Source organism: Saccostrea cucullata, unplaced genomic scaffold, assembly GCF_032062105.1.
Source record: "Saccostrea cucullata isolate Sc308-1 unplaced genomic scaffold, CSIRO_AGI_Scuc_v1 ctg640, whole genome shotgun sequence".
In the NCBI taxonomy this organism is placed as follows: domain Eukaryota; kingdom Metazoa; phylum Mollusca; class Bivalvia; order Ostreida; family Ostreidae; genus Saccostrea; species Saccostrea cuccullata.
In genome coordinates, this window is record NW_026925288.1 from 149974 (window position 1) to 171404 (window position 21431).

The 21431-nt window shown below is 31.6% G+C and overlaps 1 protein-coding gene across 1 annotated transcript; it reads right to left on the reverse strand.

Moving 5' to 3' along the window:
- Positions 1-1358: 1358 nt before the first annotated feature.
- Positions 1359-19740, reverse strand: LOC134268524 (serine/threonine-protein kinase Pink1, mitochondrial-like). Its single transcript, XM_062750790.1, has 2 exons — positions 19417-19740; positions 1359-2984 (listed from the first exon to the last, which is right to left on the reverse strand). The coding sequence occupies exons 1-2, from the start codon at positions 19709-19711 to the stop codon at positions 1450-1452; spliced, it is 1830 nt and encodes a 609-aa protein (XP_062606774.1). The 5' UTR covers positions 19712-19740; the 3' UTR covers positions 1359-1449.
- Between the last annotated feature and the right edge of the window lie 1691 nt (positions 19741-21431).

Sequence of the window (21431 nt, forward strand, 5' to 3'; positions counted from 1 at the left end):
GTCACAGTAAGTGATGGCACAAAAAGATCTCTCACTGTTCAATCATCTTCAATGACCCTGAAAGCCCAGTACAGATCTAAATCTTACAGCCTTCCACCGGCAAGTAGTGGTGTCTCAATATGAATGAGAAATTCTTTGAAAGGATGTTAAACATTTTACAAAAAAAACCATTTTGAATTATACTTTACATGCATACTAAATGAAAATGAGGCACCTGGTGAGATGAACGATTTAAAGAAATTGAAACAAAAGTAGAAAATATTAATTTAGCGCGAAGACACACATACTAGTAATTCATAAGTTCAAGGTAAAACTTTCTCACTTTTCATAAAACTCTAAAAATATAGTGAGGCATTTGCCTCACTTGCCTCAATGGTAGTTACGGTCTTGAGATTTTCAAAAGTAGTTCAAAGTCCTAAGTATAAGAGAATATGGGTAATGTAGTACATGTACTACCTAATTAACCGTAGGACATTCTGATCACATGAAATACTCATGAGTCATGTTAAATATATAAAAGCCTGTAACTAAAAGTTTTTGCCATGGATAAAGTTTGGTAAAATTTATGCAGACAGATTAACAGATAGACTAAAATATTCCCCTGAATCTTGAATATTAACCCAATGCATAATAAATACTCAACAAGTTTGATTGCAAGAAAACAACTACACTTTAATATGAATTATAGTCGCATCAGTATCATGTTTGTCTGGATTTTATAAAAAATACGAGAAGTTAATTTGTAAACCCCCTCCCCCTGGACATGCATGCAGCAAAAATGAATGGAAACTGCAAATAACTGGGAATTTCCTAGGTCAAAGGGGCATAACTCTGTTAAAAACCAAGTTTAACCTTTACGGGCACAGTGGTTCTTGTGAAGAAGAATTTTTTCACCACTAAGTTTCCATATGCATGTTTTTCTTAATTATCTCCCCTTGAATGAGGACGAGACCTTTCATTTGAACAAACTTGAATCCCCTCCATCCAAAGATGCTTTGTGGCAAGTTTGGTTTCTTAAAATCTTACATTTAGTGCAAAAAATGTGCTACCTGAAAACTGTCTAAGATGAAAACTAAAATGCAAGAGATGAAAAACTTTAAAATGTCTGAAATGAAAAGTTGAATATTTCGAAAAATTCTGGAAATTATGTACAGCCGAACATCTAAAAAAAAACAAACTTTTCCATGATAAGTCATTTCAAAGCAAGTATGTATGCCAGCATCTTTGAATTGTGGAGATTCATATTTGTTCAAATTGACCCCTGCAGCTACTTGGGATTTACGGATTAACAGAAAAAAATTAAAATTAATGCAGAACAATTAATATGTGCCTCATAAACAATAATTTAAAAATTTCAATACATAATCATCTTTGTTTAATAGTGAAATAAACAAGTGTTGTTAAAACAATTAAACAGCAAAGGATCTGAATATTATAAGCAAATCTGGATCACAGAGAATGATACCAAGCTAAAGAGTTCGAAATAGATGTAAAGTCAATTCTCTTGAGAAAGCTTTTGGTAGAGTTATCCTTTTTGGCATCTCTTTTCAGTAAATGGGTAACGGCCAACCAAACAACTGAAACCTTTATCATCTCCAATGGTGGAGATTCATTCTGGTTCAGCCATTCTGGGAATAAAATACACATCTGTACAATATCTGCAGCAACTTTCGGACTCGGTCTAAGATTAGGATCCTTCTTCAGTAACTGCTTTGTCAGCTTTACTATTGGTTTTGGTACTGCCGCTGGAAGAGGTGGTAAGCTTTCCTCTTTGTATGAACTACTATTGAAAGGGCCTTTGTAAAAAGGATTTTCTTCTCCAAATATCTCATACACTAATGTTCCAGCAGTCCAAATGTCTGACTTTCTGTAGTCAAGCCAAGCATTCCGTCCGGGTTCCATTGTTGCTATCTCGGGGGACATTAACGCAGCATTCCCCCCTTTGTCAATGTTACTGGTGTTGTATGGGATCATTAGTCCATAATCCGGTTCAGCTAAACAACAACCAAAATCACTTATCACCAGTTGTGGATACCCACTGGAGACATCTACCAGAATGTTATCACTTTTCAAGTCTCTATGTGCTATGCCATGTTCTGTCATGTGTGCAATTCCTTCCAATAACTGGGCTAGCAGAGAGCACCTCATATTCAAGTTGACGTCATTTTCTGAAAGGAAGCTCTTCAAAGTCATGTCATATTTCTTCATCACCAAGAAGAGGGTTTTGTTTCTCCCATGTCCACCGTCTGGATTTAACCTTGTTGGAAGGGCCGCAGGGTACCTTTCATCATCACTCTCGATCTTTGGAATGTCGTCAATGAAGATGCCTTGCATGTCCACAATGTTTGGGTGAGGAGGAAGACTTTTGAGTTTCACTCGATTTCTGGTCAGCCAAATAGACTTTTCCTCCTGTTGTTGCAAAAACCTTGCAGGGATCATTTCCTTCATCATTCCCCTAAATATGACATCAGCATTGGATTCAAAATCATAATTGAACATCATTTTAATGGCCAGGTCATATTTTTCCTCTTTTTGAAAAAGTGGTTTCTCATTAGATTCTTTGATAGTAGTGGTAGAAATATCTGGATCGTTTCCCTTTAAATGAAAATCAGGTTCCTCGGGTATAATTTCAGTGTCATCATCGGACTCATTTATGACTTCGAAACTTGATTCTGTGTCGGTTAACTCATCTGTTTCATCTGTTTTATAGGATTGCTCATCAGGTATGTAGCTTCTAATCTCTTCATTCTTGAACCTTGCTTCATACACAGCAGCATTACAACCTTGCCCAATCAACTGTCCTATTTGGAAGTCTGTGAATGCTGCAGCAGAGAAATTATTCTCCTCTTGAGATGCAGGATTCGTTTTCACGGAGAATACGTTTCGAATAGAGCTTGTGATTTCATCATCTTCTTTGACAACAGCTGTTGACAACTTAGCAACCACAAAGGAGAAGATGGGTCGGCGATTCCGTGAATCCATTGCTATTTATTTGAAAAACAAAGACAGTAAAGTCAAACACATTGACCAAATAAGATTATTGATAATGACGATAATTGTTAACAAGAGACCCATGGGTCATAACGCTCACCTGAGTCGATATGTCCCTGTAGTTCATCAACATCAGATTTTTTAAACAAACTTAAATCTATACCTCAAGTACTTCGGAGTTCCACATCAATGCTACAACCTATGGCTTTGCTTTTCTTAAGAACACGATTTGGCGATATTTTTCATTATAACTCTATATTTTAAAACCCTAATGGTGAATTGTTACCCAAACCTAACCCAGGAGGCCATGCTTTGAACTATCATTGATCTAAACTACCTGTGAAAAATCAATGCTTAGCTGTTCTGGAGATTTATTCCATATATTTTCATATACCTGTCTTTCCTAGAGTTTCTCCCATCATGGCCCCTTCCAACCCACTGGAGTCATGATTTGAACAAACTTGAGCCTAAAAATGCTTTCATATTAATATGTAAAACTTTGATTCCCCATTGTGGCTTACCCTTCCTTGTGAGGTCATGATTTGAGCAAATGAATCTACACTATGAAAAAAGGTTTCATATGTTTTTGGTTCTTGAAAAGACTACCAAAAAATTTTCACAAATTCTTACTTATCCCCCCTTGAAAGAGGTGGGACCTCCATTTGCAGATACATTGTATTTTAATCCCTTTTTCCCAAGGATGCTTCGTGGCAAGTTTGGTAAAAATTGGCTTTGTGGTTTTTGAGAAGAAATCAAAAATGTACAAGTTTACAGATAGGCCTAAGACACAGGCACCTGACGTTACTTATTTTTCTTTTAATAGAAAAATATACACATACCTAATAATGTGTATATATTTTTTTTATTAAAAGAAAAATAAGTAACGTCAGGTGCCTGTGGCCTAAGATGATGTCAGACAAAATGTGATCAGAAAGGCTCACTTGAGGTTTCAACTCAGGTGAGCTAATAAAATTAAATAACAGAAGCTAAAACATTTTATTTGCTTTTCTTTCATTTTATGTAATATATAAATCCAGGGTTTTATTAGGGGGCGCTTTGACTGGCTCCCAAATAGTTTACAGGTTTAAGCGAAAATATAGATCTATTACTGGTATATAATCACTGTACAATCGCATCATCTCGTGTCTTTCCGTCAGAGGTCGGAAAAACAACCTCGAATGTATTCACATCACCGGATGTTTAAAATTTATACATTTCCTGTTTATTCAAATATAGGATAGACGGAGTTAGAAGTCCCTTCTATAGTATATTTTAGGTAATATCACTACATTGAATAAAGTTAAACTCCATATTCCACAGATAAAAGATCTCAATGCATTTATTTCAAAGATCGTGAAAAGGGAGGGTTGTCATTGCGTCTACCATATACATTCGAGGTCGTTTTTCCGCTAGTCGGAAAAGCCCGAGAAGTTGCGATTGAATCACTGTATACAAAGTGCTAATCGAAAATCTACTTGATTTGGATCACTGGCTATATTTGTTTGGATCATTCGAAGTTTCTGTTACATACGTTTTCTTACTAATAATAAAACTACTTCAACCAATATGAGACTTCTTGGTATATTTTTGGTATATTAAAGATTATCATGTTTTTGTGCCATCCACCCTTCCTTAAAGCTGACATGAACTCTTAAAAAGGCATAATTTTTCATCTTTGTACGACTTACTACATTCCTGTACGCCCTTGTCCGCCATGTTCAGTCTCTTATTCACGAAAATGTCTGAGATAGCAGTGACTTAAAATCGGGGGGGGGGGGGGGGGGGGGGTGTCAAATTTACATGTACCTGAAAAGAATTTGCATCATTCAGTATTTTTTTTTTTTACATTAATTACGTAAACAAATAGGGTGGGGTTTCAATGAACTTTTCTAATTTATATATTAAAAAGGTTACGTTTCGCATGAAATGTTTACAAATGATAATGTTAATACAATTTTAGATTATTTTCATGAAACTGATTTTTACAGTAAAATTTATTGGTACACAGTGCAATATATTTGGTTGATAAACATAGTTTTATTTAAACTGTTTAAATATTTTTAGATTTTTAAGTCCGTCGGATGGGACGTTAAACGGTGCCCTGTGTCAAGGATAATAACCCCTTGACACGCAAAAGATTGTTTCTCTGGTTTTCTGAAAAGAGTAGGCTCACAGGGAGCTCTCAAAACTGATCATTTAACATAATTTCCTGCCGAAATATGACTGAAATAATGCCGACTCGGCGTTAAAAACCAATCAATCAATCAATCGAATATAAAAGGGGGAATGTTAGATGAACCATGGTAAGAGAAATGAAATGTAAAAAATAAATCTTAATATTTTGATAACAGCAATCCTATCCGGCATAAGCACAGCTAATACCTACTCGATGTTCACGATTCGTAAAAGCATTGTGTCCGCCATTTTTGTTCCCGAGTCTCGCTACTCTGCAGACCCCTATAAACAGATAAACAGGGCAGAAGTTGGTCATTGTTCAGTGTAATCAGTCGACACCGGTGTAGACGGACGTATGCTATACAGGACTCTGTAGCGAGAATAATAACGTAATACTTCCTTTAAATGCAGGAAAGAAAGATACCAAATAAATTTACAACTATAGTCGTATAAGTCAGTGCAATATACAAACAACACAGATAAACGTAACTGCAGTAAAATATAAACAAAGGTAAAGCAAGATAACCAGAACGAACACGGGTCGCCATTCCACGCCGATACCCGTGACAAAAAAGCAGTCAGGTGTAACGAAAGCGACGAGTACCCTAGTACAATGAAGCGCATTGAAGTGGTAAAATTTTCCGTTCGAATGGAACGTTTTGAGCTATATTTGACACGCCCATTTCTTTAGAAATTGATAAAACGGTCAAGTTGTTTCTTCAAATACCTGTAGAACAGGTTTTCCATAAATATAATAGCCAATCAAATTGAGGATCTAAATAAACACCGAGTAAACACGTGTTCGACCAAAACATGTGTTGTGGTAACTTCAATAGACATGATAAGTTCAAAAATATGTACATATTCGTTGCAATTTAATTCTGTTTAACAGAAGCGGGGAGTATCTAACTCCCTCTTCTATTTTTTTTAAAGCTCCATTTCAGTGTAACTCATGATGCTTGTCGCGAAGAATGGGATGTCCTAAAACTACGACGAATATTACTTTCTCGTTTCTAAAAATATGGGCGTGTCATTATGTTATAATTGACCTTCAAAACATGACTCAGAACTTTTCATCCAAACGGAGAATTTTACCACTTCGATGCGCTTCATTGTACGTCTGATGTATCGTACAATGAAGCGCATTGAAGTGGTAAAATTTTCCGTTCAAATGGAAAGTTTTGAGCTATCTTTAGAACGTTTATTGTCATCTTATGACACGCCCATTTCTTTAGAAATGGATAAATCGGTCAATTTGTTTATTCGAATACCTGTAGAACAGGTTTTCCATAAATATAATAGCCAATCAAATGGACGGTCTAAATAAACACCGAGTAAACACGTGTTCGACTGAAACATGTGTTGTGGTAACTTCAATAGACATGATAAGTTAAAAAAAATATGTACATATTCATTGCAATTTGAGTTTTACAGAAGCGGGGAATCTCTAATTCTTTAAAGCTCCATTTCTGTGTAACTCATGTTGCTTGTCACGAAGAGCGGGAATGTCCTTAAACATTACGACGAATATTTCTTTTTCGTTTCTAAAAAAATGAGCGTGTCATTATGTTATAATTGACGTTCAAAACATGACTCAGAACGTTTCATCCAAACAGAAAATTTTACCACTTCAATGCGCTTCATTGTAGATAATGCTATCGAAAATGGCGTATGCCTATTTACGAGTCGTGTTCAGCTTTAATCGAAATTTTTTGGCCACCTGTACCTGTTATATAAAGCCTGGTACATTTGTTTCACTTGAGTGATTTTCTAGCCTGGCTGTCGACATGTACACACCTCCGATAGTATAGTTGTCATAAATCCATAAACTCACCAAATGCATGTTTTAAAAGTAAACATCCAACAAAAACTTGAACTATGCTGAGAAGTAAATTATATTTGAATACATTTGCTGCAATATATAGAAAAAACAACACGGAATACATTCATGTACAGCAAAAACTGTTTGGATATGCACGCATGCAGGTCGAGAACACGCATCGAACGCAGTGATAAAAACATTTACCGGAATACTGCTATCGTTACAGGAATGTGCACATGTCGAAAAAAATATCCTATTTTACTTTTATTGAAATATGCATCTCAGAAGTCACGTAATCCATTGATAACTCAACAGTAAAAAATTGTCACCACATAGCACTTGGACACACGTGGTCCATGCCGATCAGTTTATTTGGTTAGGGAAAATTTCAAAGGTGGAAAACTCAATGCCATGATATTTTTGTTGATTGAAAAAAAAATGCATATATTTTTTTTCAAAAATAAATATATTTACTCTTGTCTGAATATATAAATATAAACAAATGTATAAATTTGGCTTAACTACATCAAATTTATTTTATACCATGCATCATTACAAATCTCATTCTTTGACGAGATTTTCCTGTGAAAGGGGGGGGGGGTGAAAAATGCATAACACTCTCCTAAAAATAATTTAAACAAACATATGAAAAAGATCGGATTTCATTACGATTAATTATTTTCAAATAAATACAGCGTATTGGCTTTATTTTTTAAAATGTAGACTTAATATAACTTGATTTAAAGTTATCTATAATTTTTTTTAGTTTTTTGCACAATAAACGAGTTTGATTCTTTGGCACATGAATGATCAAAATAAAATCAATTGGTGGTGGATCCAGAGGGGGGGGAGGGGAGTTCGGGGGGTTGAAACCCCCTTTTATTTTTGTACACAGAGAGAGAGAGTGAGAGAGAGAGAGAGAGAGAGAGAGTTTTTCTGTAATATAGATATTTATACACCGAATAATTCGAAGTAATAAAAAAACTCTGTCCTCTCTGCATGCTCGCTAGATCTCTAGCTTTTCGTGAATTTGCTTGCCTCTGTGTACCTTCACAACCCCGGTAAGGGCTCCAAACACCCAAAAGTAATATGCAAGAAAGATTCCAGCGAACTTTAGCTATACCATTTTTGGACCATCTTCAGAAGTAACAAACTTTTAGAAGTATGCATAGAATATTTTTAATCAATGAAGAGAAAGGTTTAAAATGTTCCCATAGTATGCAGATGGAGGGGGCTAACTTTTTCTGAGGATGACCTAGCTTTTGCTGCAATTATGAATAATATTTTGATTTGAAAGCTCCCTACACTTTTTTTCTGATTCTTTGGCCTTTAAACTTTACCAATCCACAAGTAACTGTAATTCCTGGACTAAGAAATTATTTTCTATTCTGGATAATCTTGGATTCTCAAACATTACAAAATATTCAGGTTCCATCCAACACCTTTTACCAAACATTAAACAAAGAATCATTGATCAGTGCACTCAAGAGTAAACATAAAAAATCTTTGATTCAGAAAAACTTGATTTCTACAAGAAAGTATACTTAAGAAAAAGAAGTCCTTATGTTGATTTACTCAAAAAAGATCTGAGAGATCCGCTCTTAGTAGAATTAGACTAAGCGCACATAAACTTGCAATAGAAAGTGGTAGAAGTATTTCAACATCAAGAAATGAAAGGTATTGTAATGTTTGTAATACTGGTGTGATTGAGGATGAAATACATTTTCTTTTTCACTGCAATTCTTATTCTAAGCTAAGAAACACATTCTTTAGTAATATTTATAACATAACAAAGAAAAATAATAATCTTAGCAATGAGAAATATATGTTACAATTATATGTAAACAGTAATGTACGAAAAGTCTTGAAAGTTACTGTTAAATTTATCAGAGACTGTTTTGAACTTAGAAGTCAATTACTTGACAATTCTTAAAAAATTATGCAAACATTATTTAACGGTGTCTTCCCACTTAGCCAAAATTCTGAAATTGATACAGGTGACTGGTTTTGGCTAAGTGGGAATGGTGTACAGGTAAGGGCAGGGAGAGAACAAAAGAAATTAATTACAGGTGTCCTACAGTCTGTTTTAGAATGACCAGTACTATGAATTATTTATTCATTTATTATATTTGATTCTAGGTAATATTTTAAAGTGATGTATTAAATATTAAAATGTCTTTTTTAATTTTTATTAATTACTTTTTAAAAAATTTTTTCACATTATTATTTAATTTTAATTTGTAATTACAATTTTTTTTGGTTTTGTTTTATTTTTTTTTTCATTGTAATTACAAGGTTCTGTGTGTGTGTGTGTGTGTTTTAAAAATTTTTTTCTCGTATTTTTTTTTTCAATTCTAATTCTAATTTGTAATTACATGTTGTTGTTTTTTTAAAATAATTCATTGTTTTTTCAGCTAGATTAATACATAAAGAAGCATGTTTTATTTTTAAGATATTTATTTTTAATTCTTCTTCTTTTTCATATCACAAATGAAAAAAAAACACAAAATATCACACTGACACTTTAAATTAAGTTACATTAACAGGCATGCAAAAGTTGCCATTCTTACATAAATATACTGTTAATCATTTTGATAAATAATGGTCATGTCAAATATTTCATACATGAAAATAACATAACAGTCATTATCATAATGTTCAAGTAACTATTATATGTATGACAAATATAGCATAATTATCAACATGTATGGTATGGTAAGTTTGCGTGAAGAATGGATTTACATGCCTGGAATGTTGGAATGTTCCTACATGTAATCATATCCACCACTGAATCATCACATTCGGTGTTGCGCAAACCTCCTAACTCTTCATCATAGATGGTTGGGATTGGTGTTGCCTCTTCTCTGCACCTCTTCTTCACACCACTGATGAAGGATTCAGCTGCTAGTCCAATGTAGTTGTCCTCATGGTTGTGTGGTCTGCCAAACTTCACCACGATGTTTTCAGATGTTGTTAATGAAGCTGGACACTGTCTGTCAATACATCTCCAGTAGGTTCTGTCGTTGTATCTTGTTCTTATGGAGTACTTGAAACCACCTTGAAGAAGGAAGAAACCTCCCCTGCCATTCTCCAGGAAATCCACCCATACTTGCACGTTCGCCTTACTTAATAAAGTGATGTACATAGTATTTTTTTTTCCTTTTTAGAATAAGTAAAAAAAAAGAGCATTTAATGAACAATAATTGCTTTAATCCTAGGATTTCAAACAGAATTAATAACAATTATGTCCTTTCTAGATTCATTAATTACATCAATTATCAAATAGATACCAACATAGGAAAAGCATCACAGGGCACTTTCATTTATTTTATCACTATATAATTGCATCTTGTTTATTTATCTCTGGTTTGATAATTATCAACAATTTATTTTTTATGTAAAAACTTTATACAAAATATAAGCTTTGAAAGATGAATTACTAAATTAACTATTTCCTAAATATTTCTATATATTTTTTTTACCTATTAATTAATTTTTTTTAACTAATGTATAATTAATTTCCTTTTTTTTTTTTCTTAATTTCTTTCTTTACTGTGTTTATTTAACATTTATATATTATTTTTTTATTTAACATTCATTCATTCATTCATTCATTCATTCATTCATTCAATCATTCATTTATTTATTTATTTATTTATTTATTTATTTATTTATTTATTTATTTATTTATTTATTTATTTATTTATTTATTCATTTATTTATCTATTTAATTTTTTGTTAATACCTATATATATAAGTGTATAGGTAAATATATCGCTGCATTTCATTTCCGGAAATATGCATAGCATTTCCGACATTTTTTTATTTCATTTCCGACATTTTTTGTTTTCATTTCCGACATAATTTTCTTTTCATTTCCGGAATTTACCTGTGCCGCAATTCAATGTTTTCTAAGTAAAAGAAAATGTAATTTTAAAAGTATTTATACCAAAATATTAATAAAAAATAATAAAAAAAATTGTACATATATGCATACATGTAGCACTTAGTCTAGGTGAAAGTGTTCAATGAGCATAAAACTTTTTCACCAAATTTAATGTGCACTATGACTTAATTAAATGTAAGTGACATCACCATACTTAGGTCCAAGTCACTAATAGATTTACAAAATTGGATTTCAATTATTTATTAATAATTTATTCCTTTAAATTTTTCATAAGTAAAGTTATCAAATCTGTTACTATAGGTACTACATATGTATTTGAAAAATGTCGGAAATGAAAACAAAAAAATGTCGGAAATGAAAACAAAAAAATGTCGGAAATGAATAGTTGATAATTGCCGAAAATTCCGGAAATGAAATGCAGCCAAATATATAAATCTCAGGTGAAAATTACAGGTAAATTACAGGTAATCAATCTAAAACAGACTATACACAGGTGACCACACAGGTGTGAAAATAACAATTTTGGCTAAGTGGGAATAAGAATTTCAGAATTTTGGCTAAGTGGGAATAAACCTTATTAAACAATGTTCAGTGGGCCTTTGCCAATTATTGTAATTGTGTTTGTGCCAGTAAAATATTTGTATTTGTATATGTGTGGGGTATTAGTTGTCATGACAGCTATACTTTTTTCGAGTATACATATAGCAATAAGGCACAATTCAGTTACTAATAGTAAAATAATTTATTGACGTTACTTTGTGTTTACAACAGTCTTGTACTCCATTTACATTTCAAGACTCCATTTACATTTCAACATTGGCCCAGTCCACAGGAGGCCCATGTGTCATATGCTCACCTTGAGTCTTTTATGCTCAGTCAGTATGATACATATGTATTTATATAAATATATAGAAAAAGTAGTATGGCCTTTCGTGAAAGTATCTTTTTAATTTCTAATGGAAACAACTCTAATGACGTTTTTATTTCGTTAATTAATATGTTTAGTTCCATTTTTTCATTCCAGAATAAAGGATGGATCCAGCATAAATTTCTTTGGGTAAGGGGAGGGGATTACATTGTTGTCTATAACACTAAAAGATCCCAAAACAATAAACCTACTTTATGGTTGGGGAGGGGGTCGGCTTAATTGGTGGACAAGCTACATTCTTCGATATATATTCTCATTTTTCCTATCAACTTATGACAGTCATTCATCAACAAAAACATACCAAAGTTAAAATTTTAATGTCCTTTACCAATTAAGGCAATTTATTATTGCAAAATCTTAAACAATTTTAAAGATCGATTTCAACTCTTAGACTTTACATATACACATGGTTTTCTAAATATTTAGTGGTATATATATGCATTCAAAGTTTTGATAAGAAAATATAATGATTAAAACACATTCAGCTTCAAATCTTAATGCCGCTTCGTTCATTTACAAAGAGCCATAGCGCATTTGATAGTCACTTTCGCCTACTCTAGTAGTGATTTTTTAAATACTTTATGTAACAAAAATTTTGTCATACAATGTTAGTTTATACATGCCTTAAAGCAACTCACACAAAAATAATACTCAATTATTCATAGTTCCCTCATATGATAGATATAAAAATCGTCCAGTTTATATGGAGAATATAGTAAATACTGAGGTACCCCCTAAACAATGACAAACTCTAGGAAAAGACCACCCTTAACCAGAAAAACAACTTCTGAATAATTTAAATTGGTTATGACTGCACCTAATTACGCTTAGATAATTTTGGTTAAAGGTGGTCTTCATATTGAAAATGTTGAAAATATGTATGTTCGAGTCTCACAGTGTACTACGTTATTATTTTTTTTTTCCTCGTGTGCATTTTCTTATGTTTTCTTTTATAATTTTATAATACATGTATAAATAATTTTTAAAAAGACATATATAATGCGACATTACACATTGAAAGTATCTTGGGGAAAAACAGTCTTAAACTATTTTAATGACCCAAAGTCATAGCTGCTAGCCTGTTTTATTTTTAAAATTTTCAAACAATCTTGTTTAGAATAAGAGTATTGGACAAGTAAAATTACTGTCATGCAACAAACTTGCAACTATGAAAATATAACACTGGTTCACAAATGATTACATACATGTGGATTGATTTTGATTTGAAAAGGTACATGTATCTATAAATAGAAACAGGTAATATCCTTTTAAATACTTGTGTAGGCCGAGTCGTCGGTAAGGCAGCTATGGCTCTTTCAATTCAACCAAATAAGCGTTAAGAAGAGATTGTATTGAATATTAAAAAATGTTTTCATGAAATAAAAAGAAAACAAACGGTTATCACATTTCTCGAAGAAATGCATGGATCTTTTATCATAAAAATCAAAGCATATCCCTGATAATCAATTAACTTCCGTAACTATATATTTTTGAATTTGGCCTTTTATCGTAGACTGACTGTTATGAGTTAGTGTTTCTTGGGGAGGGGGGAGCAAATTAATTTTTATATAGTTACTTTTTAGTGACGTTGAATAACTTATCAGGTTTTGATCCCCTGACCTATTTCCGCTTTTCTGGATCTGTCTATGGGATATAATGCCAAATTTTAATTAAACTTTAATCTTCATAGATTCTGTTTCAGATTCTTAGTTTTAAGTTCTGATGATAGTGTGAAAATAGGTGAAATAATACAAAAGTTGCATTATGATCTCTTTATCATTGATTTATAAAAGAGAGATTAAAAGTGTATTAAGCGAGGACAATCACCCGCTCTATGACGGAAAAGTTTGATTCATATACTAGTGTTATACTGAAAGACATATTGATTGAAAATTGCTTTTTAGGGTTATTTTGTGGAAAATGGGTACGTTTATATTAAATGATTCCAGCCATAAGAATTTTTTTTTTTTGAATATGAATGGATCAGGTTTCTGTTCTAAGTCTTGTGTTTAAATTACGGAAAAGTAACTGCATTGTGTTTTTTTTTTTTCTAAATGGTGTCTGAACCCATTCTATTTAAATGAAGAATATTTCTGGAATTTTAAAAGTAATGAACATTGATTTATGTGGAAAAATTTACAACGAATACAAATATGTGAGTAGGGCATTATTACGGACCCCCCCCCCCTGGAATACGAAAGATGGGGACAGGTGCCTAGGAGGAGTAAGCATCCCTTGTTGATCGGTCACCCCGCTGTGAGCCCTATGTACGAGGGTTGTCCGTAAAGTTCATGGACAAGCTAAAAATTTTATATAAGTTACGTCATTGATATTTATTATAGGCATATTTCTAATCCTTTACAAAATGTGAACAGAAAAATGTAAAAAAAAATTATTCAATTTCAAATGTTTAATTACAATTATGGCTTCCAAATCAGACTTGGAATGGAGACCCGGTGCACAGAAAATTTTTAATTAAAAAATTATTCATCATTTTATAAATTTCATTTGTATTTTATAAAATTCTTGGGAAATCTGGAAGAATTTTACATTTTGAGGTTGACAGAAGTTGTCACATCAAACCTGCAAAATTTGAACGCTCAAAGTTTCAAAATGGCTGAGCAATGAAAGTTAGAAGACATTAAGACAGGATTGGACTTGTTAAAAAAAGAAGACGTTTTCGGAATAGGTGAAGCAGTGAACAGTGATAAATTCTGCGTAGATATCGGAAAAACACCTACAGAGACCAATTCATTCTGTAAACAATCGGGAAAACATAGTAAAAGAAGTCGTTTACTAGTATTTAGTTGGCATATAATATTTTCGGACGGAATGAAGTTTATATGATGACATGCGTGGAGGAAAACCATCAGTCCGAGATTGAAGTGCTGTAAAAAATGAATTTTGTAACCTGATCATGACTTGCCGTATTTCCGTAATAGTCCAGTCAATCTAGCTCAAAAACACCCAAACCTCAAACAAATTGCAACAGAAATTATTCCAGTGGAATTTTGTTATTTATAATGTGCCTTTTGATATATCAAAACTCTAGAAAAATATATTTGTCCAAACATAATTTTTTTCAATTATCAAAAACCCCAATATTTGTTCAAAAATGTCAATAAATTTCCTTTTGAATAGACATTCTATTTATGCATAAAAATAGTTTTGCCAGGTAATATGATCTTGAAATTTTTGACAGTCATGCAGATATGCGTCTGCAAACTGAAACCGGAGATTATTTCATTAGTATTACAAGGGATATGCGATTTTATCGATATACCGATATATCGCAATTTTTTTTTTCTTCAAAAATTTCAAAAAAGTGAAGATTTGTTTTTCTAGCATATTTTTTAGAAAAATAATGTCATCTGTAATCATTGTAAAAGTTGCTTGTAAAAATATTATTATATTATTGTGATATTTTCAATTTGGAAAAAAATCGTGATATATCGTGGTGCGAAATTTTTGGCGATACTCATCCCTATAAAAAATTACCTCAAACTTCAAAACCTCTTTCAGGGGATGGGGTGGTCTATTTTTATAAGGTATATGACTTGATATTTTAATGAGTCCCGAGGAATAGGTTCATGGTCATTACATACCGGAAGAATCTTTAAACTCTAAAAATTTCAGAGGGAGGGGGCTCTCCCCGACATATCTACCTTTATAGCAATGCACATGCATGGGACATTCATTCAAAATATGTTATTAACATGTATCTATAGTTAAGTAAAACCTGTCTTAAAAGTCAGATCCCCCATTGCTTTTATTTCAAATGTTAAAGATATAAAAGAAAAAAAAAACTCATAAAATCCACTGAAGATACCATGGAATCCCTAAAAATGCATTAATGATTATCTTGAAACTGGAACTGGTTCCTCTACTAAATGTTAACTTCAATATACCCCGGTAGTATCCGAATTGCTTCTCACTGTATTCAATATAATGTTCATTGCTGCTTTTTATATTCTTTCAGATTTATTTTGTAATTATGTGTATGGTGGGGGGATATCACTCTAATAATTAAGCTCTTGGCTCTTTGAAGTAAACGTTGCAGGTCTTCCGGATGAGACAGTTTCATGTTACATGTAGTGGTTGGCATGATAAAGAACCCTCACTGCTCAATGGCCCTAAGCACCAAGTAAAAGTCTAAATTTTAAGCCCTTCGGTATATGCTGAAGTTTTTATTAAAGTAAAAAGTTCTCAAGCGGGGCGTAAAACAACACACAATCAACCAATCTGGGTCCTTTGGGTGAGACCTAGGCCTATAAAGCGAGGTCCGAGTAAAGGACAAAATTTGCAGCTCTCCACTTGCAAGTGCATGGTGGAGTCTCCACAGTAGTGAAAAATTCTCAAGAGGGATGTTAAACAACAATCAAACAAACTAGCGCTATTTATCTATGGCATCGAGTCTCTCTTATGACAATTAAAATTTTCTATGCAGTTTTAAAATGATAAATTCTACTTATTGTGATAGGAAAGTAGTATTTCTAATAACGTTTCCTATATATGCATGTGTATTTGAATAATTTTTATTTAAGTAAAAAGTTCTCGAGCAGGGTGTAAACAACATATTATCAACCGATCTGGGCCCTTTGGATGAGACCTATAAACAGATGTCCCATGAAAAAATCCCTCTGCTGTAATTTGGATAAGTCGAAAATATTGCATAGTTTTTAAAAAGCTGAATTGCCCGAATCTATTACATAATAGGACATGTTTTTAAAAAATATATGAAAATCTTACAATGCGGCCTATTTCAAAGACTTCCCATAAAATTAAATCCCTTGTGTGACCCTACTTGGCTCCAGGGTTATGTTCAGAAATAACCAGAAGCCAAATTTGATTCAAAGTGATTCATAATGTTTTAGAAATATGTTTACAAATCAGAAATACAGTAAAATAAACTTTACATATTGAGCACATTGCAATACTCAATACACACACACACACACACAGGTCAAGAATAAGGTCATCTTTAAAATAATGCTCGTTTAATGCAAATAAATAATTTAATAAACAATTAATGCTTCTCCAGACTTAGGGTAAAATTATTTGGAAAATCCTTTTTCCAGAAAATTTCAACAGATTTGTTGATGAGATAGGAGGTATTAAATAAATTTCATGTCCTGGAATGTAAAAAAAAAAATAGTTTTGAGACGGGTCATTTTAGTCAGTCGGTCGGGAGAGGGCAACCAAACATTTTTTAAGATGTTCTATTCTATATTACATGTATTTTTATTAGTAAAGTAGATCTCACTAATAGAATCAATATTCAAAAGAAGAAAAAAAAATTTTAAACAAAGTCGAACAACAAAAGTTTAACTTTTAGATAATAAAATATTTTTATGTTGCAATAAAACCACTGACGACTCTCCATAGATTACTTCCCCCAATGTTTCAAACATCTAGTAAAGGAGAAGTTAACATTACATTTAGACATATTTAAAATTCTCAAATCTTATATTTTCAATAAATAGGTGAGATATAAATCCTGGAATGTTTACAAAATGAATTATTAATTTTGATTAAAATGAAAAGAGGTTTGTTTACAGTGGTAAAAATTGTCTCCCTTGTTGCACATGGTAGCACATTTCTGCAATACATATTTTTTCAAACTAGTAAATATTTATTTCTAAAAAAGACATCTTTTGCCTTTATATATTTTTCTAGAGTTTTTATATGTTAATAAGAATACAAATTACTAATTATAAATAAAGAAAAAAATTCTGTTGCAATTTGTTTGAGGTTTATGACAGTTTGACTGGACTATATAAATAAAATCGTCTGTACACGGACAGGGGTTGGATGATTGCAAGATATAAGACAGGCATTGTTAAATATTATTTTACGGGTATGAAACCTGACCATTTTGTGCACATTTCTGCAATACATATTTTTTCAAACTAGTAAATATTTATTTCTAAAAAAGACATCTTTTGCCTTTATATATTTTTCTAGAGTTTTTATATGTTAATAAGAATACAAATTACTAATTATAAATAAAGAAAAAAATTCTGTTGCAATTTGTTTGAGGTTTATGACAGTTTGACTGGACTATATAAATAAAATCGTCTGTACACGGACAGGGGTTGGATGATTGCAAGATATAAGACAGGCATTGTTAAATATTATTTTACGGGTATGAAACCTGACCATTTTGTGCACATTTTTATGACTGGTTAAAACAAGAAAAGAAATGTATTGAGTTAAACGGTGACTATGCTGAGAAAAGTTACATGTGCTTGTATTTAGCTTTTAACGTCGGGTAACGTCAAAAATTTTCATTTTAGTGCTCCGGGTATGGGTATGTGTCTTTTTTGTATCTGATAAAAATATAACTATTTGTTCTTTGTTTTTGTTGAAAACTTGCATATTTGTAAAATGAAACATGAATTTAATTAGAAATAATAGTTTCATATATTTTGTTATTGTTTGTCAGTAATTTTCAATGTTGTCCACGAACTTTACGGACAATCCTCGTATTGATGAAGTAAATGGTGCATTTGGTAATTAACTTTAGTTTAAAAATAAACGTCTTACATCTGGGTTAAAGAAGTAAGCCAAAAAACGACCCAAGATTAATTAAATAATAGGTTGAAAAATATCATTTGTCTCAACAAAGCAAACTGACACACAACCATCAAGAAGACACCGTAGCATATAGTGGTTAACGCATCCAGTCTTACGCTTATCATGAGCTTTTGAGAGAGTTCGAATAGTTTGTGAAGCCCTTTTTCCCTTTTTACATATCATTAAAACATAAATGAAAATATATAACGTGTATTTATCAAGTTTTTTCATGACATAAACTTGAGAAAGTGTCTTTGGATTATACTCCCCCTATATGTACGCTTCCATTCTTCAAGAAGTATTCTAGGCAATCAAACATAGCATTTCTGTATCAATCACGACAAAATGCAAATCAAGTATCGCACAAACACCAGCAATGACAGCACATTTCATTAAATTCTATATAATTATTTATGTCTGTTTAACTTCTTTCGACTGATAAATGCTTCTCCAGTGATTATGAATGCCTAATTTTTTCCAAACTGTTATTATTTTATCAAAAACAATAAATCTTAATTTCATGCGAATCACAAAATGGATCCGAAAAAGTATAGCCATCGCAAAAATATGTTGCAACCACTTTATAGCATTCACTCAAAACAAGAATATAGCTCAATTTCTCTAAAAAGCGTAATTTATAGAAATCAGAGGATATTTCGTGGGTGGGTGAATTGAGGAGAAAACTTATAAACAATAACTTTTACAACAGAATTTAGTTTGAAAAAATTAAGAACAATTGAAATAATTCAAAATGAGCGAAAATCCCATTTTAACTTAGTAAATGAGAACGGTATCGAATTTTTAATATGTTTCAACTTAAAAATTTTCTCAAATAAATTTACATTGATTCTATAAAGGTTTAATAAGTTTCCTAATTTTAAAGATACTTTTGCCCATATTTTGCTTGCAGAATTTTCTTTTTTACCTATTATGCATCAGAGTACCCAAAGTAATATATAGCTAGTGATCCAAATCAAGTAGATTTTCGATTAGCACTTTGTTTACAGTGATAATTACCTGCACGATTTCGGAGTTCACGTGCGACAGTTGCCACAGCATACCGACTCGCAAATCCATTGATCACCGATTGTGGTTTTGCTGCAAATGCGTGGGATTTTTTGTAAATTTCGATGGATTTTTGAAAGATCTGTCCTCTGTGTTCGAACCCTTCAACTTTCGGTTTAAAAATATTTTCCAAGAAGCGTCTTCCTTTGAGTAACCATTTTTTCATACAAGAGGTATTATTTAATAAACCACTTCCAGGGTTTACGAGGGTCTGGACCGCTGGCCCAAACCCTCTTCTCGCAAACATCGTAGTTCCTCGCAGTACAGCCTCTTAGAGGCTCACGACTCGGCTCACGCAGTAATTTGTCACTATTTACTTTGGCAAATAAATATCGCGATGCATTGTGGTTCTTTTAAACGGTGCGTTAGATTAATTTAAACGTAAACATAATAATATGTAATGAAAATATATTTATCTTTGTGTGTCGACTTGTTTTTTTTTTTTTCAATCTAAAATATACATTTATCAGTGTTCATATTATCGAGAAGAAAGAAAAAATAAATAAAAATAAATAAATAATTGAAAATAAATAGATAAATAATTTAATAAATAAATGAATAAATAAATGAATTAAATCAAATTAAATTAAAATAAAATAAATAAATAAATAAATAAAATATAAATAAATAAATTAATTGATTAATTAATTAATTGATTAAATTAATAAATGAATGAATAAATAAATAAATAAATAAATAAATAAATAAATGAAATAAAATAATTAATAAAGTAAAACAAAACAAAACAAAATTAATAAATAATAGATAAATAAATAAAACTTCATTTTATCAATACATTGAGAACCATGATATAAGTGAAAATAATACAAATAGCATTTATTTTGTAGGGCAATCTTAATTTGTATAATTTTAAGGTATGTCACTCGTGTTAAAACTTTGTTAAATCAAGGATATTTTGAGAAGTATAATTTTGATTAGTACTCATATAGTGTAACTCAAAATCGCAGAGAAAATAGGGGGTCAGTGTGCACCTTACTGATCTACGGTACAATTTAGTTGACCTTTTTGCATTAGATTTTAACTCTTTGGTTAATTACATTAACCTTTATTATATTTTATCAGATGTAATAATAGCAATAAATATAATCTTATTTTACTTAAAATTTGAATAATATTTATCATTGGAAAAAAATCTTGCAAATCAATGCTCGTAAATTTTTGTGTGATCTTTTGCACTAAAAAGTAATATGTTTGGGGGTTTAAAAAAAGCAATAAAACATTTTCTTATATCAAACGTTTTACGACTTGAGTGCTGATCAGTCACAAGTATTGAGTAGTTTAAAATAATGAAAGAAAAAATTGTGGTCAGTGATGTAAATTTTGAAATATTGGTCAAAACATGTGATTTTCAGGCGAATGGCGTAAATTTTATCATGATTTCTTTAACATATCTTCATATTTTGGCAAAGTTTGTTGAGGGAACTTTTAATTGATAACACTAATATAATCAGGGAATGATATACTAAGTATATAGGTCGGTCCCTTATATAATATTTAAAAAAATGACTTTCTCGATAAGTACAAAATCAAGCTATGGATATTTGGATAAAATTGTTGCAGGGGAGTCTAGTCCAACCCCCTCCCAAAATAAAGATTTTACTTTTGAAAGTGTTCGTTGAATCCACATCCACTTCTTTTGTATGAAAAAAATGCTTACGAATGACGCTATAAAGCGACCATCAGAATTTAGGAGCGTAACAAAAATCTAATTTTAATCAGATTGAACTGAGAATATAACTTGTATTGTGCCAAATATAATTGAAGTAAAAAAAAAGTGGGAAGAGTAGCATTTTAAATGTACGAGGGGTTATCAAAAAGTTCGTGGACTGAAGCTATAAAATTAGTTCTATAGTCTGTGCTTTCAAAATTTATATAGAACATAAAACAACAAAAAATAAAGAAATGTTGAAAAATTTAACCTGATACGTTCATTATTTGCCAAATTA